This window comes from Urocampus carinirostris, chromosome 15, assembly GCF_059441175.1.
Source record: "Urocampus carinirostris isolate Australia breed hairy pipefish chromosome 15, RoL_Ucar_1.0, whole genome shotgun sequence".
NCBI classification, from domain to species: domain Eukaryota; kingdom Metazoa; phylum Chordata; class Actinopteri; order Syngnathiformes; family Syngnathidae; genus Urocampus; species Urocampus carinirostris.
The window spans coordinates 27,465,718-27,492,089 of record NC_142363.1 but is presented as its reverse complement, the minus strand read 5'-3'; the positions used below and the strand labels follow the sequence as shown (position 1 = coordinate 27,492,089).

The 26,372-nt window shown below is 39.2% G+C and overlaps 1 protein-coding gene across 5 annotated transcripts in view; it reads right to left on the bottom strand.

The window, feature by feature from the left end:
• The window catches only part of qkia (QKI, KH domain containing, RNA binding a), a 109,704-nt gene that overhangs the window by 55,018 nt on the left and 28,314 nt on the right, over positions 1-26,372 (bottom strand). For all 5 annotated transcript variants that reach the window (XM_088353832.1, XM_088353833.1, XM_088353835.1 and 2 more), the window contains exons 2-3: positions 24,077-24,219; positions 7,682-7,798 (exon numbers count right to left, since the gene is read on the bottom strand). In XM_088353832.1, the coding sequence (XP_088209958.1) occupies positions 7,682-7,798; positions 24,077-24,219 (260 nt within the window). The remainder of the gene's footprint in view (positions 1-7,681; positions 7,799-24,076; positions 24,220-26,372) is intronic.

Here is a 26,372-nt window from a genome sequence, read left to right as displayed (position 1 = left end):
CATGTGTGTTCAATATTGGACTCTCGTTTTTCCTTTTCCCTCAAGGGGGGAGGGACCCAATTACTAAGCCTGGCCATTATTCCACCAGGGTTGTTTGGTTTATGGGCCATTAACGGACACAAACTTAAAAGAAAGTCTGAATATGCACAACAGGACGTGGTTAAAAAGATATAAACACGCATGAACGTACGTACGGTAACTACTCTTCTTTACATGCAAAAGTAAAGAAAGATCTTGAGTGTTTTTACAGGTTTTTTTAACTTCGTATCAACCAAGGTGAAGTCACTGCGTACTTCTGACAGAACAAAACAAATACAACGGTGGTCAGTTCAAGGCACAGTTTTGTCTTCCCGGAGGAAAATGCTTCACACTTGACGTGTCTTTGGGTCTGATTTGAATTGGTAATCCTTGTGATGTAAACACACCAGACTTTGCAGACAAGTACTTGTGTGAAGAGCGAAGGTTAGTCCCTCAGTGGATTCCAAACACCGTGGCACTAAATAAATGCCTTGGTTGATCCTTTGGTACTTTTTTGAGGCCAAGTAGTTGCATCCGTATAGACGCCGCGACAATTAGAAAGCATTATTGTTCACAGGCCAGTGCACACTGCCTCCGGAATGGATGCCGTATAATGCCCTTCGACTGCGGTCCACCGGAAGTTTTCAGTTGATATCAAAAATAGTCTTTCAGAATAGATAGAAAATTTTCAGATTTAGAAAAAAAAACCCTGGTAACATTTAAGAGTGCTTGTTTAAGGTTGAATGTGTTTCTTAGACAAAATATGACATTTACATATAAATATCAGTATTTTAATAAAGATTTTTTTCAATATTTATATATTATTTTTATTTCCATTTAAATTCTAAATATTTCGTATCCGTTTACATTTTTACACTTATTGATTGATTTATTTTCATTTGGAAGGGATGATTTGGAAACCCAACGGCATAGCTTAAAGGACAGTACAGAATTTTGGAACTTTGTTACTCTCTGCCACCATCTCCTGGCTCATGTCACATTTGCAGCCTCAGTCAGCTCATTTATGATGCGCGGGCAAGAACCATGGTACCCCGGTCCTCAGCCGCCTCAATGCTCAACCAAATCGGTGTTCGACCAAAAAATGTGTGCGCAAAAAATGTTCGGATGCTCGACACGGTATTCGGTGCCCAACCGAAAAGGGCAGAAATCAAAATGGTCGGAAATAGTCGAAAATAGTCAAATCGAATGAGATTTGGTGTGTAACGAGTGGAGCCAAGTGGAGCAGAGATGCACTCGGCGGCGCCAGTTAGCCTAGCTTCAGCACCACTTCTATCCGGACCGTCAATGAGTGAAGGGGTGCGTCATTTTCAAAGTTATTTTTTTCCTAGTTTGTGCTTTTGCGTTGCTTTTGAACATGGGTCCCAAGAACAAAATATAAAGGGAAGGATAAGAGGAAAACAGTGAGGCAAACTATTGGACTGAAAAAGGAATTAATCGCAAAGTATGAAAATGGTTTTCGAGTGTCAGATCTCACCTTGCAATTTGGCATTGCAAAGTCGACAATTTCTAAACGGTTGTTTTGATACACGTTTTCTTAATATTTTAGATATTTTTTTATGGGAGGAACAGAATAAAACACTTACCATTGTTTCCTATGGGAATAAAAAAAAATCGGTACTCAACCAAATCGGTACTTAACCAACAACCAGGAACGCATTATGGTTGAAGATAGAGAAACCACTGTACGTGCATTTCTTAAACAAACTCGAATAAACTCTCCTTTATTTCATCCTTTTGGAGTTTGGGTTGGTGTTTAGACTGCATTTTCATGTCAAGTCATGTTTATGCCGCTAATCACAAGAAGTCTCAGAAACCTGCACGGACCGCAGACTTATACAGACTAGACTATTATAAAACTATCCCCTGATCTAAAACCTGAGCGCAAGGAAAAACTCAAAACCTCAGCAAGAGGAAAATGAAGAAACCTTGAGAAGGGACCACACATGAGGTAATCCTCCTTCCAGGATGACCAGGCTGCAATGGATAGTGAAAGGGCATCAAAACACAAAACACATGCTACATTAACAAATTTAAAAAAATGGGGGGTGCCATGAATTCACTCTCCAGCACTCCCCCAAGCCCCCATTCCTGGAACCTAATGAGTTTGAGCCTGAACAGCTCTGCTCAAATAAAAAAGATAGAAGCACACAGAAACAATGGAAAATAAAGCAATGGAAAATAAACCTTCAACTTTTAAGGAAACCTCAAACGATGCACCCCACCTTTAACATAAAATCTGGGAGAGGTGTAATATATCAACACTTGTTTGTCTGAGAAATAAAGTGATGAAAGTTCGATCCCATTTAATGACTTCCATTCTCAACCCAAAGAAAAACGAGGGAGAAAAAACGAGGGAGAAAAAAACGGAAAAAGGCAATCCCTGCATACTTGGTACACATTCCGCCCTTCACCTTCATCCCCATTTTCTAGACAAGCTGCACTTGCCCCCCCCCCTCCCGCCATTGTTCTCCATCGGCCCGTGATTCACTCAAGCTCTTTTTGTGGCAGAACTGCTTCAGTGAACTCGCCTGCCGTCAGCCGTCGCAGCCCAGGAGCAAGCGGCTGAATTATTGAGAGCATAAAAATGCTGCCGCTAATGGATCCTGAATAAACACGCCGGCTAAAGCTGCTGCCGCGGCTTCCTGGGCTGCCACCGGGCATGAAGGGGAACAATACGGGAGGGTGGCGGATATACGAGGTGACCGCGGGTCGCTGTTTCATCCCAGACTGAGCTTTGATTAAGCAACGCCTTCAAAGACTCTTGTGGTTTTACCGACCAAACTCTTCGGGGAAACCTTGGGAACAATATATCTGTCCGTTTTGGGTTGTAAGGCACCAGATTAAAAATGGTTTAGCCTAAAAGTGAGATACAGACTATAAACGATAATTGATCATTTGCATTATGATGTTCAGACTAAAATACCCCCCTCGCTGTTTGTCACGGTTTACTTTTCACAATAACCATTGTGGATTAAGTTCTGCAGTAGGGGGGCTCACAAGTCAATGTGTCCACCTAGAAAACAAACTGCAAAGCACGGCGACGGTTTATATTTTAGTGGCTAGTTACATTGAAAATAAATTCATTACTTAAATTGGACTCTGACGAAAATCAAAAGAGCGGAAAAAATGCTGATCAACACTGGGTGCTCTGTGGATTGTTATCAGGTCCGAGTAAGATGAGGTGGCATCGGGAGAGGACGCAAAAGCGGGGCTCTAACGTAACAACTTACACAAGCCACCTGCCCAGACTGCATCTCACCAACGCCACATCCATTACCCATGGAAAGATTGACATGGAGCTACAAGTACTTGGGAAAACGCTACATCTGCGACTGTTGTATTTTACTTATCACGGGGCTGCTCTCTACATCGCTTCTTGTACTGAAAGGAGGAGTACTCCAATTTCGTTTTACAGTACTATTTTATAATCCAAATAAATACCGTTCATTAATTCAGTCATTCAATACAGTGTTTGAGATTTAAATGAAAAAGTTTTAGTAAATACAAATGGAGAACAGCAAGTTTTTGACTAATCACAGCTTGTTCTGGCAATATTCTACCACCACTTTTCAAGCTAGTACACCATGCCTGGTTGGTGACATGGCAAGAAAAAAGCACTACCTCGTAATTAGTAATTCTACACAGCACAGCTACAATGGGATCTAACAATACGAACGTGATTATATAATGATAAAACAATTACAAAAAGCAATGCAAAAGATAACGGTGCAGTTGATGTCAGTTTAATTTAATAATTACCCCCCCCCCCCCCCCCCCAAGCTCCTGGGTTTTAGGCAATTTACTTGTCCAAAACCATGCTTATATTTATCATTTAAGTAACATTTTTAGAAGATTAAAATAATTTGCCCACATAACTGATTTTTTTGTAAATACTGCAAGATAAGTTCAAATGCAGTTCAGTCCCTGCAGCTTGAGCAACAATGCGGCCAATTTTTCTAACGGCCGCCAGGGTGCGCCAGAGCAATAAAGGAAAGAGTGAGACAGTCGGATTTTGAATTTGTTTGCTACGCAAGAGAAAAAGTGAAAAAGTCGGAATGCCTTTGGGGTTCAAAAACAGCGGAAATCCGCGGATCCGCGGAAAATTCTGATCCCTGTATATGGTTGTCATCAGTTTCTAGAAATTGTGCATTATTTTTGGTAGCCAATATTGTTTAAAAATAATTTTTGAGCAAAAATTAGTTTTCAAGTAAATTTCGTTTTTACGATATGCATTAATAATATTGGTATTTCTCCTCTGCTGAGCACTGGAAGACAACATATACTTGACAATACTATATGTTTTTTACAAATAATTACGCCAATAAGCTAATAATACAAATGCCAGACATTGAAAATCATATTTCAGAATGTAGAATTAGACTTTTCAGATTTACAATTTTTTATAGAAGAATTTAAGAGCTCCATCTTTAAATCGAAAGCGGTTCTTAGATAAAAAGAAACGAAACAGCAAACCTGCTAATACTGCAAATGTCCAGCCAATGGCAGTAATGTACCATAAATAACGAAAAAACAATCGACATTGTAAAAAATGAGCAATGCTCAATTTTTCCTCTCTCGATTTTCGTATTTTCCATAGAAAAATTATACTGTATTCCGTAAATTGCTATGAACTGACGTAGCAATCTTAAGAGTTGCAGTCTTTGTTGGCACCGTGTATACAGTATATATATCATAAATTAAATGAGACCAAATCAAACATTAAACACACTAACTCTTATGGCTTTTACAGTGTGAAAACGGAGCAGAAAATTGTGCAGTTATTTTTGGGGTAGTATTCTTGATCTACATTAATTTTCCTCTAAAATCTGAACAGTTACAGCGTAAACTAAGATGGCAAAGGGCAATGAGAATTTTGTGTAATTATATCCGAATCCAGGAATGTGGCGTGCAATGGGAATTGTGTACGCGTTTGCAGCTCTCAACTACTTGTGGATCTAATTGTGACGAGAGAGCAGAGTGCCCTTATTGTCTCCTCCTCTAATGAACACACTCTGAGGGAAATGAGCACAGAGCCAAATTAAAATAAGAATAGGGGGGTTTCCATAAAAAAAAAAGAACAGGGGAACGAACCAAAAAAAAAAAAAGGTTTGCCGCAAGCTTAGAATATTATGACTCAGCCTGAAATGTGCTCGTCGTCTCCAAGCATGAAATGTTTGTCTCAGGAAGAGCCGTGGACTTTGTATGTGCGGATACGTTGCATTCCCACGATAAAAAGGGATAAAATACAGTTGCTTATGTAAATGTAATACAATAAAGCATCCTTAGCTGACAGCTAGTGACTTGAACAAAGACAGATAAGATGGTAGAGAAGTCTAGGATCGGAGCAGGCCGTTTACTAATCCCCGAGGAGAGATTTCTCATCACAAATAACCAAATGAATGGATGTTGACTCTACAGTATTTTCAGTAAGGTATTGTTAGAGCATTCAATTGTGGCAAATAAATGACTGAATTAGGAGGGTGCTTTTCAAACCCCCCAAAAACTAAATATTTGGCAGATTTTTAAGTTGGCAAGCTCATCCTATTTGTGTTTATTTGTGGGAATGCAACATAATAATCAGGCCAACAGTTAGAGAACCAACATCAGCCAAATATGATGTCAGAAATAAAAGACCCGATAGTAAATGGTAAAATGATAAATGGTCTGCATTATTATAGCGCTTTTCAAGTCAATGAAGACCTACCCGTTCACACACACACTCACACACACACCAATAGGAAGTCGGCCATGCAAGGCGCCTACCTGCTTATTGGGGGCATTAGGGATTCAGTGTCTTGCCCAAGGACACTTCACATATAACACGGAGGAGCCGGGAATCGAACCTCTGATTAAAACGATTCTACGCATGTATGTTCTTTATTACAACATATATTGATTTTCAATAAAAGTAGTACCACATCTTGGACGTGTCTTTTCTCTACCCCTACATAATGTGCTCAAGGAAACAGAGCTCAGTCTTTATCAAATGCATGACTTGGGATGTTGTGATTTTACAGGCATCTGAACGTTTGTGATTAAATTAAGGTTTTTTTAAAGTGTTTATTTTCCCAGTTTCTATCAGGCGTAAATTCGGTTTTAATCAAGATAGACAGCTGTTTGCTATTTTATAGGAATGAGTTGTCTATTTTTCTTAGCCAAGGCATGTATCCCATTCAGTAGTGGAGCCCTTATCTAATTGATATATTCTCAGAACCAAAACACCAATGATCAAAAGGATTGTTAGATTGTCTGAATAGCATTTAGCATTCCATTGGTGGACAGACAATTGGACAATTGTCTCAATGCCACACAATGTATAACTTTTGGTACTAGACATAAACAAAGCGAAGGCTGTTTTTTTTTTCCACTTAAGCCAATGATCGCAGTCATATATTTGTTTCACGACTGCCGCAATGAGAGACCACTATAGCTGTAATTGGACAAACGATACACGTTCCCGTATGTAGTTTCGCTATCTAAGTATTAGCATGTGTGCATTTATTTGTATTTATTATTGATACTCTTGTGCACAACTAAAAAAAGAAACTTTTTACATCTTACTTGGGGTTTGGGTTGGTGTTTGGACTGTACTTAAAACAGGCTTTTTCTTACTTTCACAATTTTCATGCTACACTAACAAAAAAAAATGCGGGGGCATGACATCACTCTCCAGCATTTTATCCTACCTAATGGGTTACACCCCTAACAGCTGTGCTAAAAGTAAGTTAAAAGCAGATGGGCACTGTGGGAAAAAAAGCATAAGAGCTCTTTGAACTCAATTGGGAATTGTTAACACATGCTTGAAATAAAATATCTGCTTTCAACTTTTTAGAGAGCCCCCGAGCAATGCATCCCACCTTTCAGTAATGGAAAACTTGTAAATCGTTTAGAAGTGACGTATTTTCACATAATGAACTCTTTCTGCAATATCGATGTTAATGTTGTGGCGCTCATAACAATCTTCTCATCAGTTATCGCTGAAAAACAAAGTAGGTATTAATCGATCGATCGATCGAGCAATGGATCACGTCAAACATTATAGTCTACAACACTAATTTTTAAGTATATTGTGCAGTTAAAAAATAATAAAATCTATCATTTATTGGTATCGGTCTCCATAAGCCGAAATATATCAGTTATCATCAGGGAACATGCAATTCTATATGGTAGTGACTAAAACAATGCATAAATGCGACATCTTGCATGGCCACATTGTAGATCATCAAACCCAAAACAAGCATCATGTCCAGCTCTGCAATGTCAGAGCACAAACACACATGGCACGAGCCTTTTATGCCTAACCTCAGTTCAGTGGCTCCAGAAATAGAGGCCGCCCCTGGCTTTGGCCGTCTGCTCGCTTGCTTTCTTTCTTTACTACTACTTGCCTCTCCTTTTCGCAAACATTCCACGTCGGCATAAAGCCATCGGGCATCCGGGTTCCGAGTTTCCGGCCGGCAACCGGGATGCTTTCGTGAGAGAGTGCGACCATGAAACCATTGCGTCATACCTCACGGAATCCTGACCTCAAAGGCCCGCGCGGCACAATAATTAATGCAAGATCAAAACTTTATCTTCTCCCTCTTCTGTCGTTTCAGATGCCATGAAAAAATGATGAGGGGTAAAGTACACCGTACGTGCTTACCTTCTTTTTGTCCCTCATGGAGCTCTTGCCTCGCACCATGATTTTACATCCCGTTTCTGCTTCCAACTGTTTGGCCGTGAGTCCCCGCGGGCCAAGGATCCTACCCACAAAGTTATACTGGGAACAAAAGAGAGACAGAGAAAACAAAATAAGCAAAATGATTTGACTAAAGAGTAGGATATTGAGACACTTGAGGTAAATCTAGCTATATATTAAAACAACTAGTGTTGAGTAATAATAGATCGATACAATCATGGATAAATAAATAAAACACATTTCCTACTGTGACTTTTGATTGCCATCACGGAAAAAGCTGCGTGAAGTCACATGCAATGCATTGTTAGCGGAGGTAACGGATGCTAACGCCGTAGCGTATCCAAAAATTTGAAAGGTATTGTGGCACCATAAGTTGAAGAGAGTTATTTACAAAACCTTACATTCGCTCCATTGAATGCTTTGTGTTTTCGGCGGCTGTTGTGTGTGGATTCCTACGCTACGCTGACGAACATGAAAACCAAGCAGCCACCGCAAAAGAATTGACGGTTAATAAATCGACAGTTCGCAAGTTGGAGAAAGCTGAAAATCCGTGTGTTTTACTTTGTAATCAATAGTTAAATAAACCACTACCGCTGTATTTTAAAATCCACACACTTGTATGCTTGGGTGTGTTGTGACGAAAAATGAACCAACCCCCATCTTGCATGAAAATGTTCCCCCTTGCAGCGCAATTGTTACTCAAAACGTCTTATCTGATTTTTGGGGGAACAGTAAAACACTGAGCATTTGCATCTTGTATGAGCGGGGGGAATGTCTTATCATGCGGGTGTGCCTACAGTAGTGTTGAATTCTGAAATAGAACCAGCTACGGAGACTGCACCTTTTCACACGGTGCGCCCTATATTCGTGAATATACGGCATACAATCATTTGTCACTCGTTTTTAAAACGATTTATTCCGCTTCTTACAATCGGCGCCCAGAAAACAGAACACAGTTATGATTGGTTTGAATGTAAAGTCTGGTAATGGGAGGCTGTAATTCTGAAAAGTATGTATTTATCCTTGGGAAATATGAATAATAATATGTAATGCAACAAGTGTGCAAAAGTTTAACTGATTTCATATAAATGAATATTAGAATTATATAAAATATTCAGACTTAGCGAGTGTTCACCACTCAAATTTGTGTAACAATTTCTGTAGAAACGGATTCCAGCCGGGAACCGAGGACTAAAAAATATCGACCAACGAATGTGGGGTAGGTACAGGCATCATAGAATTCCCCTAGCTCAGCCAACATTCAACAGCTACATTGCCCCCATTCCGATTGAACTGGGTGTAAAAGCTGACATTTTCTAAGAGAGCATTTGACAAAAAGACAGCGCTGGGATTGTAGCTTCAGAAGACAGGTTCGGAGGTTAGGTGAGCCTGCGTGCAAATAAAATGTCTTATCGAGAGCTCCTTTTGTTTTTTGAATTGCTTTGTGACTTTGTACTAAAAGGAAAAGGGATAAACGGAGGTAATCCCCTCCACTTGGAACGGCCTTCCGATGGGATAAAAGGAAAACGTGGTGCAATAATCCAACTGGGTTGGTTCCCAAAATTAAAACGCAAAAGAAAGAAGCGGAGAGCGCAGGCAGCCGAGCGTCGAGATAAGATTAAAACTCGCCGTTGTGATACACACATGACAATATTGCTTTTGGTGTGCGCACAATGGCGACAAAGACGACGCCGTTCGTCTCTCGAGCTACCGCGATGAGCCTTGACACGGGCGCATTAAATTCGTAAAACACAAGTCGCATGCGCTTACTCACTCGGCTGCACAGGCGCCTCTACGGAGTACGAGTGGGCCATCAATGTAGTCACGTTTAATTACACGGGGATTACACATTTAAAGCGCCGTGTAAACAAACACAAGGACAGGGGACAGTCGGGAACTTCGAGAGATGACACACCCTGCCGTGGTGCAAGGAACAATCCCGAGAGGTGATCTTACCATGACCGACACACAAATGCAAAATTACGAATGCAAATGTGACTTTGTTGTACTGGGGATGTGGCATCATGATGTGGTATTCTGGGTGCAGGGCTGCAGACAGGTAAACCTGACAGAGTCTCTTCAACACAGCCCAGAAAGTAACCAACTGTGCCACCTAGCGCTATAGCGGCATGATTAAGGACTCCTTTTGGCCCGGCCACCACTTGCTGCTCTCTGGCAAATGCTACAAGTCCCTTCAAACTGTGATCCGCAACCTTTTCTGTACCACAAACCGGTTTAATGTCTGACTAAAACAGAGGTCCATTTCAAGCTAAGAGCTACTTTTTGTTTTTAATTAACGCAAAGGGCACCCAGTTTGACATGCATATCTAAAATAACACTTTAGTATGTTATTACCAGGTTAATTATTAAAAGTAAGGGTTAGACTCAGTCAACCTCTAAAAAAACTTTTTTACGAGAAAAATCACAAAGACCAGGACAGAACAGGTCCGGGCATCACGTTGCAGACTCCTGGACTACATTTTCACAGGCCAGCACTTTAGTATTAGTAATAACAATAATATTAATAACAACAACAACAATAATAATAATAAGGCTAAACCCACAGTGAAATCATTATCCTATTAGGGATCTAGATGACATGGGAAAGGCATTCACACTATTTTACTCAAATACAAAGTTGCTTTGACTGAAATATTTCCCATAACTCTCAAGTACAACCTTGTACAGCGTGGCACTGTGAGTAAAAAGGGTGTGATGAGATCGCACTAAATGCCTTTTCCCATTTCATCTACAATATGTGTGGTCTAGTAGTTCGTAGTTGGCATTCTCACCACCAAAATCCGGGATCAATTCCAGTTGTATCCAATACTTAGCTAACGTGGTCAGCGATACTTTTCGACTTATCAATCATTGCTCAAGTATGGAGATATACTCCCCCAAACTCTCGGTACAACACATGCACATTTCGTGGGGTAGAAAATATGGTGTATGAACTACTAAATACAGTTTAAGCAAGTAATAGTGATAATAATTATAAGGCAATGCTGCCATCGCCCAGTGGTTGCTGACCACTGCTTTTAAAACAAAGCAGTAGAAGACTAGCTAATAATTCAAAGATTTGACTTTGATAGCCATGCCATTGCACATTTTCTTAATCAAAATTCATTGGAAAATTGAACAGGCTCATACCCCAGGGCCATCACCACCCTAAATAAGCATATTCAAATTGTGGATATGTATCAACACTACTTCCAATGGGAAAAACGTTTCAAGACTGAAAAAATTTGGTGTTCAAACATCCCAAAAAGATTACGGTGGAGTACCTTACAATTATTTTGTATGGGGGATGATATTACTACTTGAATAATTCGCTGTAGAAAACCCATTCCGAGCGCATTGTGATGGAGTAACAAAGTATCGCTGTACAAGAAGACCCTGATTTATGTCGAAATAAGTATGAATCAAACAGCTGTGCCCATTATATTTCTACAAGAGGGAGCGTGTAGAATGTGTGGCAATGATCGCTCCAGTGTCTATTGATTGCTTCGAAGTAAAAAGCACCCTTTTAAATGCAAAGGATAAATGCTTTTAGTCGAAGAGTCATAATTTATGGAAAAAGCATTACGATTTAGTCCGTGACAAGGATTGATGCAGAGTATGCTTAAATTTGTAGTCAGACGTCTCGACTTGTCATTTAAGGGGTTTGTCCATTTATCAGTCTGGCCACTTTCTATTAAGAAAAAAAACAACGCCCGTCTGGTCAAACAAAATCGATTCAGAAGAGGATTTGTCCTTTGTGTTTCAGTCTTTTTTGTAACAGGTTGTGACGTACCGAGATACGTATTAGTGTTTTTTTTTTACCCTTGTGCTTGCACGCTGTCCACTACTTAACCTTTTCACTCTATTTGTCTGGGCTTTAATTTGTGATGAATATGTTAATGTGAGCGACGGGCTTTCCGTCAAGTACAATTGTCGTCAACATATCCTTGTCCTCATAGAATGGAGACTGTCAGAGGAGCCGCCGTAATAAAATATTAAATTGCTCTTTGGCTGTTACGGCGAGGTTTGGAACATGAATCTCTCGGAGTGTTTCCAGTTTATAGTATTATAAACACGTCATATGTCCATATTGTGGCTTGTGATTTAGATAAGTAGTTAATTTATTTGGGCTTTGTACTTTGAGTCGTCTCCCTTCCTTCCTTTTAGCAGGCTACGTCCGGGGAAGAAATGTTCTTGATTTATGTCAATTTACTTAGATTTTTTAAACCAACCCAGAGATGCCAAATATTGAAAATCATATTTCAGAATGGATATTATTTTCAGACAAGAAAATTGTTTTTACCAATAGTCACATGCAGTCAACTTTTGTAATAAAAACAATAAGAAAGTATGTTTAATACACATTAAAATATTTTTAAAGAACTGCTGACATTTTTAAAATGCATGAACTTAGTAGTATAATTTTCAGGTTTCAGTACTTGGATCTTATCGGACTAAAGCTGCCCCTATTCTCGCTTTCACAACTTGAAAGTTTTTGCTGGTTTTCCAAAACATGCAAACATGCAAAAAGTGCCCCGCTGGATATAGTGTGTATTTTTGAGTGTGTCAAACAAACAAACCGCAGCATACAAAGCCCCCTTCAGGACGAGGGCTTACAATGACATTAAAGGGACTTTTTGGAAGGAGGGGGGGAACCCGGTTATCGCGACACCACAGGCGGGTTATGTTGTGTGCATATCTATACAGGAGCCTCGGTGTGTTTGTATATGAAACCACAATGCGGCTTGAACTCTTGCAGGCACCCCGAGCCGATTGTCACGCCGGCGTGCCGTGAAACAATAGTGCTTCCACAAACGACGAAGCGGGACAATTGTTGCGTTTGTTTGTAGCGCTGTGGGGACAGGAAATGAGATCAGGCGGAGGGCTTAAAGGGGTTGCACAGAGAATACCAATGACATATTAGCGGGTCTTGTGAGCTTATGGAAATGAGGGAGGCTTCGTCAATGGATCAGAGCAAGGTGGAATCGACACTTAGTCCAGACAATGCCGTCTCGCTTCCTGTCCGTCTGATGTCTGAATTAGGCTTTGTTTTACAGTGAGGTATTCTACCGATTATGCCATCAATCAATTGGATATCTATACCACCATTTTCATTGTTTTTAGAATATTTGAGTGGATATATGGCTCTACAAAACGGGTGCGAAAATGACAATGAGAGTAAAAAAATAGTCTACACCTCCATTCTAACTTGCAAAGGGAGTAAAAATGCTAATCGTTTTAATTAATTCTGTTGTGATTAGGGTTGGGCGGTATTTGAACCTGAAGAGATTAACTAAAATCGTAATCCAAAGAAATGAAAGATTCTCGGTCAGATAGTCTCTGGATTGTTAATAGCATTGCTCGGGTGGCCATTTTTGCAAGTGACTTAATTAAAAAATAATTACATTTCTGTACTATACATAAACAAAGCATAGTGTTTACATTTCAATTTCTCTCATGTGCTGCTATAAGTAACCTCAACAGCTGTAATTGGCCAAACGTCTGCCTGATGTCACTGAATCAGCATTTGTATATTTCTTGTGATTTATTGTACCTACTAATGTGTACACCTAAGATAATGCCACTTGATGAGAAAGAGTATTTTTTAGTCAGGGCATGTGTGACATTCAGTACTGGAGCACTTGCATAATGTTTAGAAGTGACACATTTTATCATTACTAATACACCCATACGCATATGCACTTTCTACAATATCTATATGTCGGTGTTATGGTGCTAATACAGTTATATTTCATCATAGTTATTACTGAGGAACTAATAACATACTGATCAATTGATCTAGTTAAGCGCTAGTTCCTCTGAACTGCTATTGTAAACCAGGCATGCCAAACATATGGTTCGCTAGTCTCTAGGTAATTTCTTTCAAAAGTCGTTTTTTTTTTCTCAATAAATAAATGCAAACCAAATGCTCTCTCCGACCTCCTGAAGGCAGTGTTGAGTTTGAATGGTGTGGTGAGTTTGTTCAGGTGTAAAACTGTATTCACTCATTTGTTAAATTAAAGCAGTTCACGCATTCAATGCCAAACATCTTGTCCCCATTTTTTGTAAATAAATGCGTTCATACCAGCTTTTTGTAATTAAAAAGCGGTATATTTTATTGTGCATTCTATTTTTGCGTGCGAAACAATCCTTCTCCATAATATTCAAAAAAATCAATCAATAAATAACCTGTGCTTATTTAATCTGGAAGCGGCAAACATTTACCAAAACAAATCTTCAATTATCGTTGGATGAATAAGGACTTAGTCTTGCTTTAAAATAAAGCAGCCATAGACTATAATACTAGTCTCAGGTCAAAATTTTGTTGTTTACGTTTTAAAAATTGGTAGATTTAAAAAAAAAAAACAAAAAAAAAACGTTTAGGTATTTTTAAACACGTTAAGTGGTGTTGTTGGCAGGTATGTTAATGTTGTGTTTAGAAAAGATACCTCGCCATCCGTGACTATACAGGGAGTGCAGAATTATTAGGCAAATGAGTATTTTGACCACATCATCCTCTTTATGCATGTTGTCTTACTCCAAGCTGTATAGGCTCGAAAGCCTACTACCAATTAAGCATATCAGGTGATGTGCATCTCTGTAATGAGAAGGGGTGTGGTCTAATGACATCAACACCCTATATCAGGTGTGCATAATTATTAGGCAACTTCCTTTCCTTTGGCAAAATGGGTCAGAAGAGGGACTTGACAGGCTCTGAAAAGTCAAAAATAGTGAGATATCTTGCAGAGGGATGCAGCACTCTTAAAATTGCCAAGCTTCTGAAGCGTGATCATCGAACAATCAAGCGTTACATTCAAAATAGTCAACAGGGTCGCAAGAAGCGTGTAGAAAAACCAAGGCGCAAAATAACTGCCCGTGAACTGAGAAAAGTCAAGCGTACAGCTGCCAAGATGCCACTTGCCACCAGTTTTGCCATATTTCAGAGCTGCAACATCACTGGAGTGCCCAAAAGCACAAGGTGTGCAATACTCAGAGACATGGCCAAGGTAAGAAAGGCTGAAAAACGACCACCACTGAACAAGACACACAAGCTGAAACGTCAAGACTGGGCCAAGAAAAATCTCAAGACGGATTTTTCTAAGGTTTTATGGACTGATGAAATGAGAGTGAGTCTTGATGGGCCAGATGGATGGGCCCGTGGCTGGATCGGTAAAGGGCAGAGAGCTCCAGTCCGCCTCAGACGCCAGCAAGGTGGAGGTGGGGTACTGGTATGGGCTGGTATCATCAAAGATGAGCTTGTGGGGCCTTTTCGGGTTGAGGATGGACTCAAGCTCAACTCCCAGTCCTACTGCCAGTTTCTGGAAGACACCTTCTTCAAGCAGTGGTACAGGAAGAAGTCCGCATCCTTCAAGAAAAACATGATTTTCATGCAGGACAACGCTCCATCACACGCATCCAAGTACTCCACAGCGTGGCTGGCAAGAAAGGGTCTAAAAGAAGAAAAACTAATGACATGGCCTCCTTGTTCACCTGATCTGAACCCCATAGAGAACCTGTGGTCCCTCATCAAATGTGAGATTTACAAGGAGGGAAAACAGTACACCTCTCTGAACAGTGTCTGGGAGGCTGTGGTTGCTGCTGCACGCAATGTTGATCGTGAACAGATCAAAGCACTGACAGAATCCATGGATGGCAGGCTTTTGAGTGTCCTTGCAAAGAAAGGTGGCTATATTGGTCACTGATTTGTTTTTGTTTTGTTTTTGAATGTCAGAAATGTATATTTGTGAATGTTGAGCTGTTATATTGGCTTCCCTGATGAAAATAAATAATTGAAATGGGTATACATTTGTTTTTTGTTAAGTTGCCTAATAATTATGCACAGTAATAGTCACCTGCACACACAGATATCCTCCTAAAATAGCTAAAACTAAAAAAGCCCCACTCCAACTTCCAAAATATTCAGCTTTGATATTAATGAGACTTTTGGGTTCATTAAGAACATGGTTGTTGTTCAATAATAAAATTAATCCTCAAAAATACAACTTGCCTAATAATTCTGCACTCCCTGTATGTAGTGTAAGTTAGTAATGGAGGCTGAATGACAAAGCTTAATACTTAAAATCAAAGCTAAAATTTTGGAGTTGACATTTCCTTACTGACACACCCCACCTGAGAACAGAAAGCTAGATCCGGACCTAGAGCCAAACAGAGTTTGACATCAATGTTGTACACAAATATAAAGACGCATAATTGGATTTTGTTTCCGTTTATGAATTAAAAATAAAATCAAATATAGCTTTTAGTTCAAACAAAAAAAAAAGCTAACTGATATCTGTATTGATCTCAAAGTAAAGGAGATTACCAGCAATTGGTAGAAAAAAAAATAGCTAAATTATTTTGTAGACATTTTACAAGGCCAACTAATATCCTTCAGAGTAGTTCATTAAACAAACTATATTACCACTTTCTAGCCATTTTTAACTTCAAACCGATGACCAATAATTCAAAAGAATCTCTTCTCAGTACGTTTCTCCCTTTTCTCTTCCCTATTCTATTCTTGCCTGCAGCAAGTGAGGATCAGTACCTGGAGTCACCCGGTCACTCCCAGCACAGAAGCTCAAACGCCACCTGCTGGCTGTCCGACACCACTCGCACATTGATCTTTTATTCACATTGTAACAAGTCAGCGAGGACCATTCACAAGACAAGGAAAAAAAAAAAAAAAACTGCAGCACCGAAGGCTGAAGGTGAATTCCGCTTCCATTCCAGCGGTGGCATTTCTGCCTGAAAGCTCTGTAGACTTCAAAGCTCTCTTTTTAGCACATCCAGCATTTAGCACCTAATCCGTGGCCTCCTTTGATAATTCTGTTTGGATTTATTGCAAGGTTGCAGGCATAGTAAAAACTAAGGAAGGAAGGAATCAAAAGTGTTTAAGATTGACATCAGGTCAAGTTGGGGAGGAAATAAAATTTGCAGAATTTGCCAAACTAATATTTAATTTATGAGTGAAAAAAAACAAATGAAATCAAGCTAAAGAACGAATGTTGAACCCTTTCTTGTAAGTCAAATATTCTTTAGCTCATCAGCTGTTCACCTTTAAAAGTGAGTGTTTAAAAATCCCCCACAAGAAGCTGCTTGTAGCCTAAAATGAAGCCGAGGGATGCAGCTTAAAAGGACACACTATGGAAGCCCGAAAGCCCATTTTTATTTTTTTCTTGCATGAGCAAGGATGCATTAAACCATCAACAAGACAAAAGAGCTGCTATTAATCCTCGATAGCAACAACAAAAGACTGGGTGAACTGTATAGTCCCGGATTGACTGAAAGGGCCAATAGCTTGAGTACGTCAGAGCTGGTGTAAGAGGCTACCCTTAGCAGCTAGCGTGACACCGTACAAAAACAAGCTTTATCAGAACAGAGCAGCTAACAATGACGGCTAGCTGCAAGTCATTGCCTACAGGCAAGTGGCCAACATGAGTGGCTAGAAAAGAAAACTGTGGGAAAAAAGTGCAAGATGACAAACTGACAGCAACTATGACTATTGCTTTTGTAGGGAAGTGGCTGTTAAGTGCTAAAAGAATCACAGGGACAAGTAACCTAATGGTCATTCGGTGTTTCGTATGAGTAAAATGGCGTCCAAACATGTCAGCGTCTTCAAACCGTGTCCTGAGTTGTGCATTACAATTACAAATTGCTGAACCTAAAATGAAACAGTAAATTTGTTGTTGCTCATTTTTTTGAATCAACAGTAATTTATTGAAATGAATGATTTATTTTTTATACTATTAGGGGTAAATAACAGCCTGGATGCTTTAAGATAAGCTAACACTAAAAACATGATTCAATCAAAACTCCCAATTTTTTCAAACCTCAACATAACAGTTACACATACGTGTTCAAGTTATATTATTAATTCCACTGATCTCGTTTAGGTGATTACAGACCAACAACAAATAAAACCCTCCCCTGATCATAGTGTGACTTAATTTATCGGGATTGTTATCTTCTCTCACTGCTGCACAACTGCCAAGAGCCAACGATGGAAATTCTGCAGCAGGTAAAAGGGAGAGCACATTTGGAGGCCTGGTAATAACTTAAGGGAGGTCAAAAGGATACCAGGAGCCAGTTTGATAAGTGATGACACCCCCCATGGGAGCAGGCTTAATGACTTTCTCTTAACTGGGATGGGGCCAAGTAATTTTGCAGCTGCAATGAAATATCCAGTCTTCTTAAAATAACGCTGCTTTTTTTGCAATTATGATTACATAAATACAACCAAAAATATCTCAATTCTCTCATTTCGAAAAAAATGTTCCTATTTCAGGTTAACAAATAAATATTCAGAATTTTAGAAACGCAATACTTAAATTGATGCAAAAGAATAAGAGTCTCATTTAATATCGTTTTGCTAATTTCAAGTATTAATTTTCCTAATTTATTAAATACTCAAAATGGACAAAATGTTACTACATTCTGCCATGTCAGATCATTTTACTCTTTTTACCCACCAAAACTGGTGGTGGTGTATGATCTGCCATTTGAGATCTTTTTGCCCATTTAAAATATATTTTTTCTTAATTTACAGGCATTTTTTAATTGAGTAAGAACACTCAATGTGGCAATATATCTATTTTCTGCTTTTTAGGATCATTTCGCTCTTTTTTTAGGTACACCGATTCTACTTTAAATTATTTGTAAATAAGGAAAAATACTTAAAATGAGCAAAATTACATACAGTCTGGCATTTGAGATATTTCTGCTCAATTTAGGTATTATCATTTATCTAAAATATTTGTAAATAAAGAAATAGTAATTGGAAAGAAAGAAATAGTATTTGAAATTACCTAAATGATCCAAGGTCTTCTATTTCATATCATTGGACTCATTTTAAATACTCTTATAAATCCAGAAATTATTCGTAAGTTAAAATAATATTGAACAAAATGATGGACGGTCCGGTCATCACAGATAATTTTGTTCATTTTATGCATTATTATTCTTACTTTAGTAAATACTCCAGCTCAAATTTTCAGTCCGAAACAAGTCAGCATTTTAAAATATGTAATATACATTTTAAAAAATGATAGATAAGCAAAATTATCTACCACTAAAACAAGAATTTCAGTAATTTATTTTGCATATTTTCCCTCCAAAAATGCAGGACTAATGTTCACTGTAATTGTGACACTAGAACCCTTTTTCGTGTAGAAAGAAATCGAATCGTTATAAAAACAAATCCCCCGTTACTCTATTTGTGGCCTTATATTTCAAAGCTTTTAGGGGCATGATATCATTCTTAAGATATGGCCAACCAATCGAGGAATACGTTTTCACTATTTGGATGAACGCCTTGTTTTTAAATTGTGACCCGTATCTTCGGAGGAGCAAATGCCGGCATATTCCGCACGTAAGTGTTTTGAACCCGCCGCCATCCGCCCTCGATCCCAAGCGACAGCTAATACACGCACAAAGGGAATAAACGGTCGGCGTATTTCAAGACGGCCGTCCTATCAGATGCCTGAAGGTCAACACAAATGACGTTGCGATCCGTCATCCGGCTAGCCCGTGTGTACGCTCGCGAGCGGCAGATAGCATTTAATTGAAGGTGGACGCTATCAGATAGCCTGTGACTGGGCTGTCAGTCAAGAGGCGGTCGCCACGGCAACGCTCCATCGAGCTCAGTGTGGCTTTTTACACCGGGCAGATGAGAAGTACGTGACTAGACGCAAACAGAAATCCTCGGTCATTTAAATTATGTACAAATATTATCATGTGAGCGTGGAGAGGGCAATTTTCAAGTGTCGTATACAGTAGAATTCTTATTACTCCTAGTGCAATGGTGTAGCAATCACACGTTTATTTGTATCTTTCAAGACGACTTTCTGTTTTAAAACTACCGAAAATCCTGGACTATAGAGCGCACCTGATTATAAGCAGCACCCACCACATTTTTAAGAGCATAACCACTTTTGTACTTACACAAGCCGCACCAGTATATAAGCCGCATGCACCCACATTAAAACATGTAACACAATCACAAAAGTAACACAAACATATTCCAAAACACGCTAGCAACACGCTCGCAAAGTAAAGTTTACGTGCAATAGCTCTGTTTCCTTCTTTATCAGATTGCTCGATTTATTTTAGCTTGAAATCTGCGTCATGTGCCTTTCTTTTTGCTATTTGCATGATGAGGGTATTTTTACGCTATTTTAATTTGTGAACAAGCTAAGAAGTTGCAGTCTTCCTCGGCGCATATATTCCAGCGGTATAAATCTTACCTTTTGTACTCGAGCGCCGCTGGCGGCCGTTAGAGAAATTACATAAATTGGCCGCATCACTGAATAAGCCGCAGGGTTGAACGTTTGGGAAAAAAGTAGCGGCTTATAGTCCGGAATTTACGGTACTATATAAAGTTTTGTTTTTAAACAAATAAATAATGCACCATCAAATAATATTAAGCAGGGAGACTGTTTAGCCAGAATACAATGCTCAATGCAAATCTGTGATGTATCGAAATAGTAAAAAATAAATCAGATTGTAGCGAGGGATTACTGTAATGAAGAAGTTATAAAACCATGACTAAATAAATGAAGAAGTTATAAGATCATACCTAAATATAGGAAGTGACACACTTGCTTTAGCATTTTAGAGCATGTTTTTTTTTTTTTTGCATACGCAATGGACCACGAAAAGATGCTGGACTCAAATGGCTCTCGCCCTGAGGATTGAAAAACCACAGACATACAAGGAGTAAGAAACATCAAATTGCATCACCGTTCCCTTATGTGTATCCTCCCAAACAGGAGGATGGGAAATCTGGTGAATCCACTGGAAATTTGAGAAGTGGAAAAAAAACATTCTCCGTTTCAGGCCCCAATCATCATTTTTGTTACCTTACGTACACACCAGATGGTGAATTGAGATAAGAATTTTCTGGAATTATCCCCACTGTTTCTTGCCTCTCAGTTTCACCTTGATTAAAAGAGACGCTGGCTGAAAAAAATGACCACGAAGGTATATTCTCCAAGAATAGAGCCCATAATTCCATTACTGCTGATTTCCCCTGGTTGCAATCACCGCGCCCATTTATAACCTAGCTTTGTGGCATTTCATTTTTTCTTGGGGACGTGCACGTGCGAAGTAAAAATGACGTCGACAAAGTATCCGAGCGATACGTGTGCCGTCTCTGCTGTGTAGTCTGTCCATTTGAATAAATGTGCATGTCTGCTAAGGTCATCACTGAATCATCTCAGCCACTAGGAGGGAGGCGGGGAGGCTAATTAATTTAGTAGCTGTCCTGGCAGATTGTAAACACAACGCTGACTGAATGTGCTGTGCAGAAAAGCAAAGGAAAGAAAGTATAGTTGTTCTGAGAGAAAAGACAATCAACACGTATTTGAATTTCCTGATCCATTCCTGTCCTGTTCTGTGTTTTAGGAAATTATTATTTTTCTCTGTACTGAATTTCCCCAGGGACACAATGACACTGAATACTCAGACATCCTGCCTGTCGTCTGGTAAATTTGTTGGTTTATGGTCTCGCCAAAAATGGCACTTGCATTATTGTTATATCAAAGTTTGGGTATATGTCCAGTGGTGTCTACTTTTATGTTGTATAAGTCAAGGCTAATTAGCGTCTAAACATAATCTGTGTTTGATTCCTTTAATGTTATGTTCATTTAGGGTTTGTGTTCCAATAGATTTAATGTTTTATTCATTACAGGTTTTGTTTGGTTTGAGCTAGTTAGCGTCCCAACAAATTCGACGTAGTCTTTCTTTCGTACTTTTGTTCAATTATAGGTGGTTAGTGTGTCCTGACAAAGCCAGCGTTATTAGTTTTCATGTTTTTGTCCAGTTAAAGCTAGGTAGTGTACCAGCAATACATTTTATGGCACGTGTGGGGATGCTCCTTATGTCCTCTCCTTTCAAGTTTTGTTCTGTTAGAGTTGGTCGTGTCACAACATTAAGTAGTTTTATGTAGTTTCTCGCGTGAGCATGTTCCCTGAGTCCTCTTGTGTGTTTTGATCAGGTAGACTCATTTGGTATTCCATTATATCCCGTGACTTCCTACTTTCATGTTTTGTTCATTTAGATCTAGTTAGTGTATCAAGATTGTACAGCAGGGGTGGTCGAGCTTTGATGGGGTTTTTTCCCGAATTCTGAAGATACCGGTAAACTTCTTTGCTCCGTTTCTTTACATTATCCAATACAGATTATTCTGTAAATAAATCATTTTTTTTAAATCTCAGTAAAAGATCTAAATATCATACATTTTTTGTGCTTTGGTGTTTATTTTAAGTCCTAAATAAATGAAACTTCTACCTTAACATTCACATTGTTGCTTCGTCCTCAAATAGCACCAAAAGAATATTTTTTTAGGCCTGGGAGCAGGTGGGATTTCCATCAAATAACAAAGGATCGGTTCCCAAATAAATAATCACATACCTGTGACTTAAAGTAAGCCAAGCTGCGAAGAAATTGGAGTTTCTGAACAAATCAAACGTCACGGTTCAAATAGGATCATGGATTTGGGAGGTAATATTTTTCAGATCAGGAAATGTGTTCCTGCCTGGGACTTGAGTTTGAAATAACTTTAATATTGCAAAGTTTCCTGCGGGAATAACTTCTGGCATGAACGACCTTTAAATTTCTTAAGCGCGTGTTGTGAAAGGCTCATGGGCGGGACTAAACCTCAGCTAAGTCAACCGATCCTCAGCTATGCACGCCCTTATCAACTCTCAGGAGGAGAATGCTTGCCGTGCCTGGCTGAGGTCATGCACTTTCCTCCTCAATGCTCATCATCCTTCTGCACCTCCTCTGCGTTTATTCATTTCCTGGCGGATTACAAAGAAAAGCCTGGCACCAACTTTTCGTGCCCGTAACCAAAATGTGATGGATATGCACTGTGGAGATTCCTGATCAGCGACAGTCGACGTGCAAACCACCAACTGTCCTCATCCGATAGGGATGGCCGATAAATCAAAATTAGATTGTGAAGGAAGACAATAAATTGAAAAACATTGAAAGATCTTTAGATAATTTTTGAACAGCAAATAGCACCTTGATGGTGGCTAGCTTTAGCATCACTTTAGCAGTTAATGCTAAATAATTTAACAGCAAGTTTCACTGACCTCAACTACTAACTCTGATCTCAGCATTGTGGGCATGCCCATTAAGCCTCTAATGCCAGCCTCTTTGCTTCAATGCTGAATGTTAAACTAGTATGAATTAAAAAGATAAGATATGTAGATGAGTAATTGAATTAAACCATGTTGAGAAATCAGATATATATTCAAGCATGTCTTTTTTTTTTATTTTGGGACAACATGAGGAAAAGGGTCAGAAATGCCATTGTTGCAAAAGGTTTGGTTTTTAAAAACCATGAAATAATATTTTAGCGATATTGCCCACCCAAAGTTGTAAAACACTGTTCATTTCATCAAATTATATTCAAAACAGTCTTTTACATGCTTTTTCTCCCAATTTGTTGCCATTGTGCCATATTTTTATAATTTTAATGATAATATGTACAGTACCTAGTTGATTTTGACAAGAATATAGACTCTTAGCCATTTCAATTAAAAAGTGGTTTACTTCTCGTCTCACGAATAATGGTAATTACCACAACTGGATTAGCTTATCTTAACTGACCGAGTTAAATATGAAGATAAAAATATAAGAGGCAAGACCGTGGTGGCCATGAAAAATAATTAAGTCAGTTGCGACTTCCGATAAATAGTCAACTAACATCAATTGTTTCTCGTTTACAAAGAAATGTGCTAGATGGTTGCTACCTTTTCTCACCACTTGAGAAGTTACTGCTAAATTATTTTCTGGCTAATGTCAGTTTCATTAACAGTAAATACTAAGGCAAATTTTTTAACACAGTCGCTATTTTAGAATCTTTGCAATAATGACAAATGTAAATCCATGCAAGTTTAGTTTGTTTTATTAGTTGATCAATTTTAAATAAAACCTGGACAGTAGGTAGTAGGTACTTCTAATTTTAAAATATCATAAATGAAAAAAGTATACGCTAGTCTTAAAGGTACTGTTCGGAATTTGAAATTTTGTTACTCTCTGCCTCCATCCCCTGGCTTCAGGTCGTGATCTCAGCCTCAGTTAGTTCATTCTTTGAAAACGTGCATGGCTTAGGTGCACTCGATTAAACTTTTATTCATATTTTTGAGGGTTTGGATTGCCGTCCGGACTGTAATTGAAACAGGCCTTTTCTTACTTCTAACATTTTCAAGCTGCAGTAAAAAAACTGCAATGACAAGCATTAAGTGACTCCTGCTTCTAAAAAAATCGGAAGATTTTTGCAATTATGTCTGCCCACCTTTAACATTACATTGACAAACCGCGTAACGAAAAAAGTAAAAAGTCTGTACTCACGTCTGGGTACGCTTTGACAGGCACAAACAGTTTTTCCTGCAGGTAGACCACAGGTCCCATTGGCTCGGGTAGCTCCAAGGGATGTCTTTCCACAAGGCCATTGACTGTGTCGCTGTACATGTGCTTGCGCACTCTGTTGATTTCTATAAAGAAGAAGAAAAACACACAAAAATACTGGTCAGGTGAGAGAATAATGTGTAGCCATTTCACGAGTCTTACGGATTTATTTTGGGCTTAGGGTGAAGCTTGTTGAAACAAAAAAAAAACAGTTTGACAAGGGAATACCCTGAGTTGACTTGATTTTGACGACTTGCAATTATTCAGAGCAGCAGCCGAACACAAGAGACAAGCCTGCTGCGTAATGGCAGGCTAAAAAGGCCATGGAGTCCAATAGTAATCTGCGGGGTTGAGAGGTGGGGTGGAGGGGCGACACCCATCACTGAGTGACCCACATTTCCGGTCACATGCTTGCTTTGCCACCCTAGAAGTCGTTTGGGGCTAAACCATACATAGAAGATTTCACATATACTTGAACTGAAATGACCTTGGGACGGTTATATTAGAAAACCAGCAGGGGAACATGACACTCGGCGATAGATACTGGAGCTTAAAGTACCTAAGGGTGGCCTCCAGGTCTTAACCTTGCCTGGAACTCATTAGGCAGGTCGGTCAGATGTTTCTAATTGTACCATGCACAGGGGGACTGTCTACAACTGAGTTTTTCAAATAGTGTGCCCAAAAATCAGCAGTGCTCTCATCCTAGTCTGGAGGACATTGCTAGCAGCGTTATTGAGGACTCCTCTCTCCCTATCCACTACCTCTTTGACTTGATGTTCTATGGAAAAAGCTACAGGTCCCTTAAAAGAAAAACTAATGGGCTCAGAAATAGTTTAGTTTGCAGGGCAATTTCCTTCCTAAACAAGCACACAAAATTGAAAAGACAATGTGTTGCCTATTGGAAAGTTTATAAACAGTATAAATTCAAAATAAGGAGAGAAACAATAATAGATTTTGAACTTGCAAGGAGAACAGGAGAGCACACCAACCTCAGATAAGAAATTTCAACCTGTCCTAAAAGCCCTCCCCGTGAGCACTTTATTTTTATGAAATGTAAATAACAAAAGATCTGCCTTAAAGATCGTGGATATAAAAGAACAGCAACATTATTGGCGGATATTAACAATTATGTAGAAAGTACATAGTCAAAATAAACTCTCATCCTATAAAACAGTGTGTAATATTTGACCACTGGATGGCTTTGCCTAATACGACCGAAAAATTATTGTATAATAAGGTCTTTTACAAATACGGCATTGTCCAATAAAAATTTTAATCATTAATGTAAAATCAAGGGCAGCACGGCGGGGCAGTGGTTAGCACGTGTGGGCACAGTTCTGAGGTGATAAAATCGAACCTCCTGTGTGGAGTTTGCATGTTCTCCCCGTGCTTGCTTGGGTTTCCCCCGGGCACTCCGGTTTCCTCCCACATTCCAAAAACATGCATGTCAGGTTAATTGGCCGGTCCAAATTCTCCCTGGATGTGAATGAGCGAGCGAATCGTCTATCCATGTGTGCCTTGCGACTTGCTGGCTACCAGTTCAGGGTGTCCCCTGCCCACTGCCAGAGGATGGCTGGGATGGGCTCCAGCACCCCCGCAACCCTACTGAGGATAAGCAGTGCAGGTAATGGATGGATGATGTAAAATGAAGCTGACTCACTGTTTAGCCTATAGGAATGCAGAAAACAATGCACGATGGAAAAAGTGAAGCAGAGACAGTCAAAAGTGAACAGCCTGGATACACTGTAATTTGCTCATTTTTTAAAAAAAAAAAACATTGATTTTGCAAAACAAGAAAAACAGGCAAAAAATACAGTACAACGTCAAATCACGGCAAAACTATTCACCGAAATGAATATCCTCTATTACTTCATGAGCCACGGTGACCACAAATGATTTAAAAAACTTTATACCATCAACTTGGGAAACAGGAACATTTAAGTCTTTTAAAAAAACATGAAACCGGTGCCGGCAATTAATGTTTTAACATTTTCGACAGACGTTAAGCCTCATGTTTTTGTGTAAGAAAAAAAACGTGCCTTGGATCAAAAAAGAATGAGAAAAACTGATCTAGAAAGCCATTAGAATGATAGATATAGCTAAATATCCGCTGAAAACTAATGGAATCACCCAGTGAGTTACTTTATGGGGAATTCCTGCTTCGATTGATGGGCGTGAACATCTGGCTTGGAGTTTTAGGAGACAAAACCTTAGGGACGTATTTGTTTCCTGTGACAGG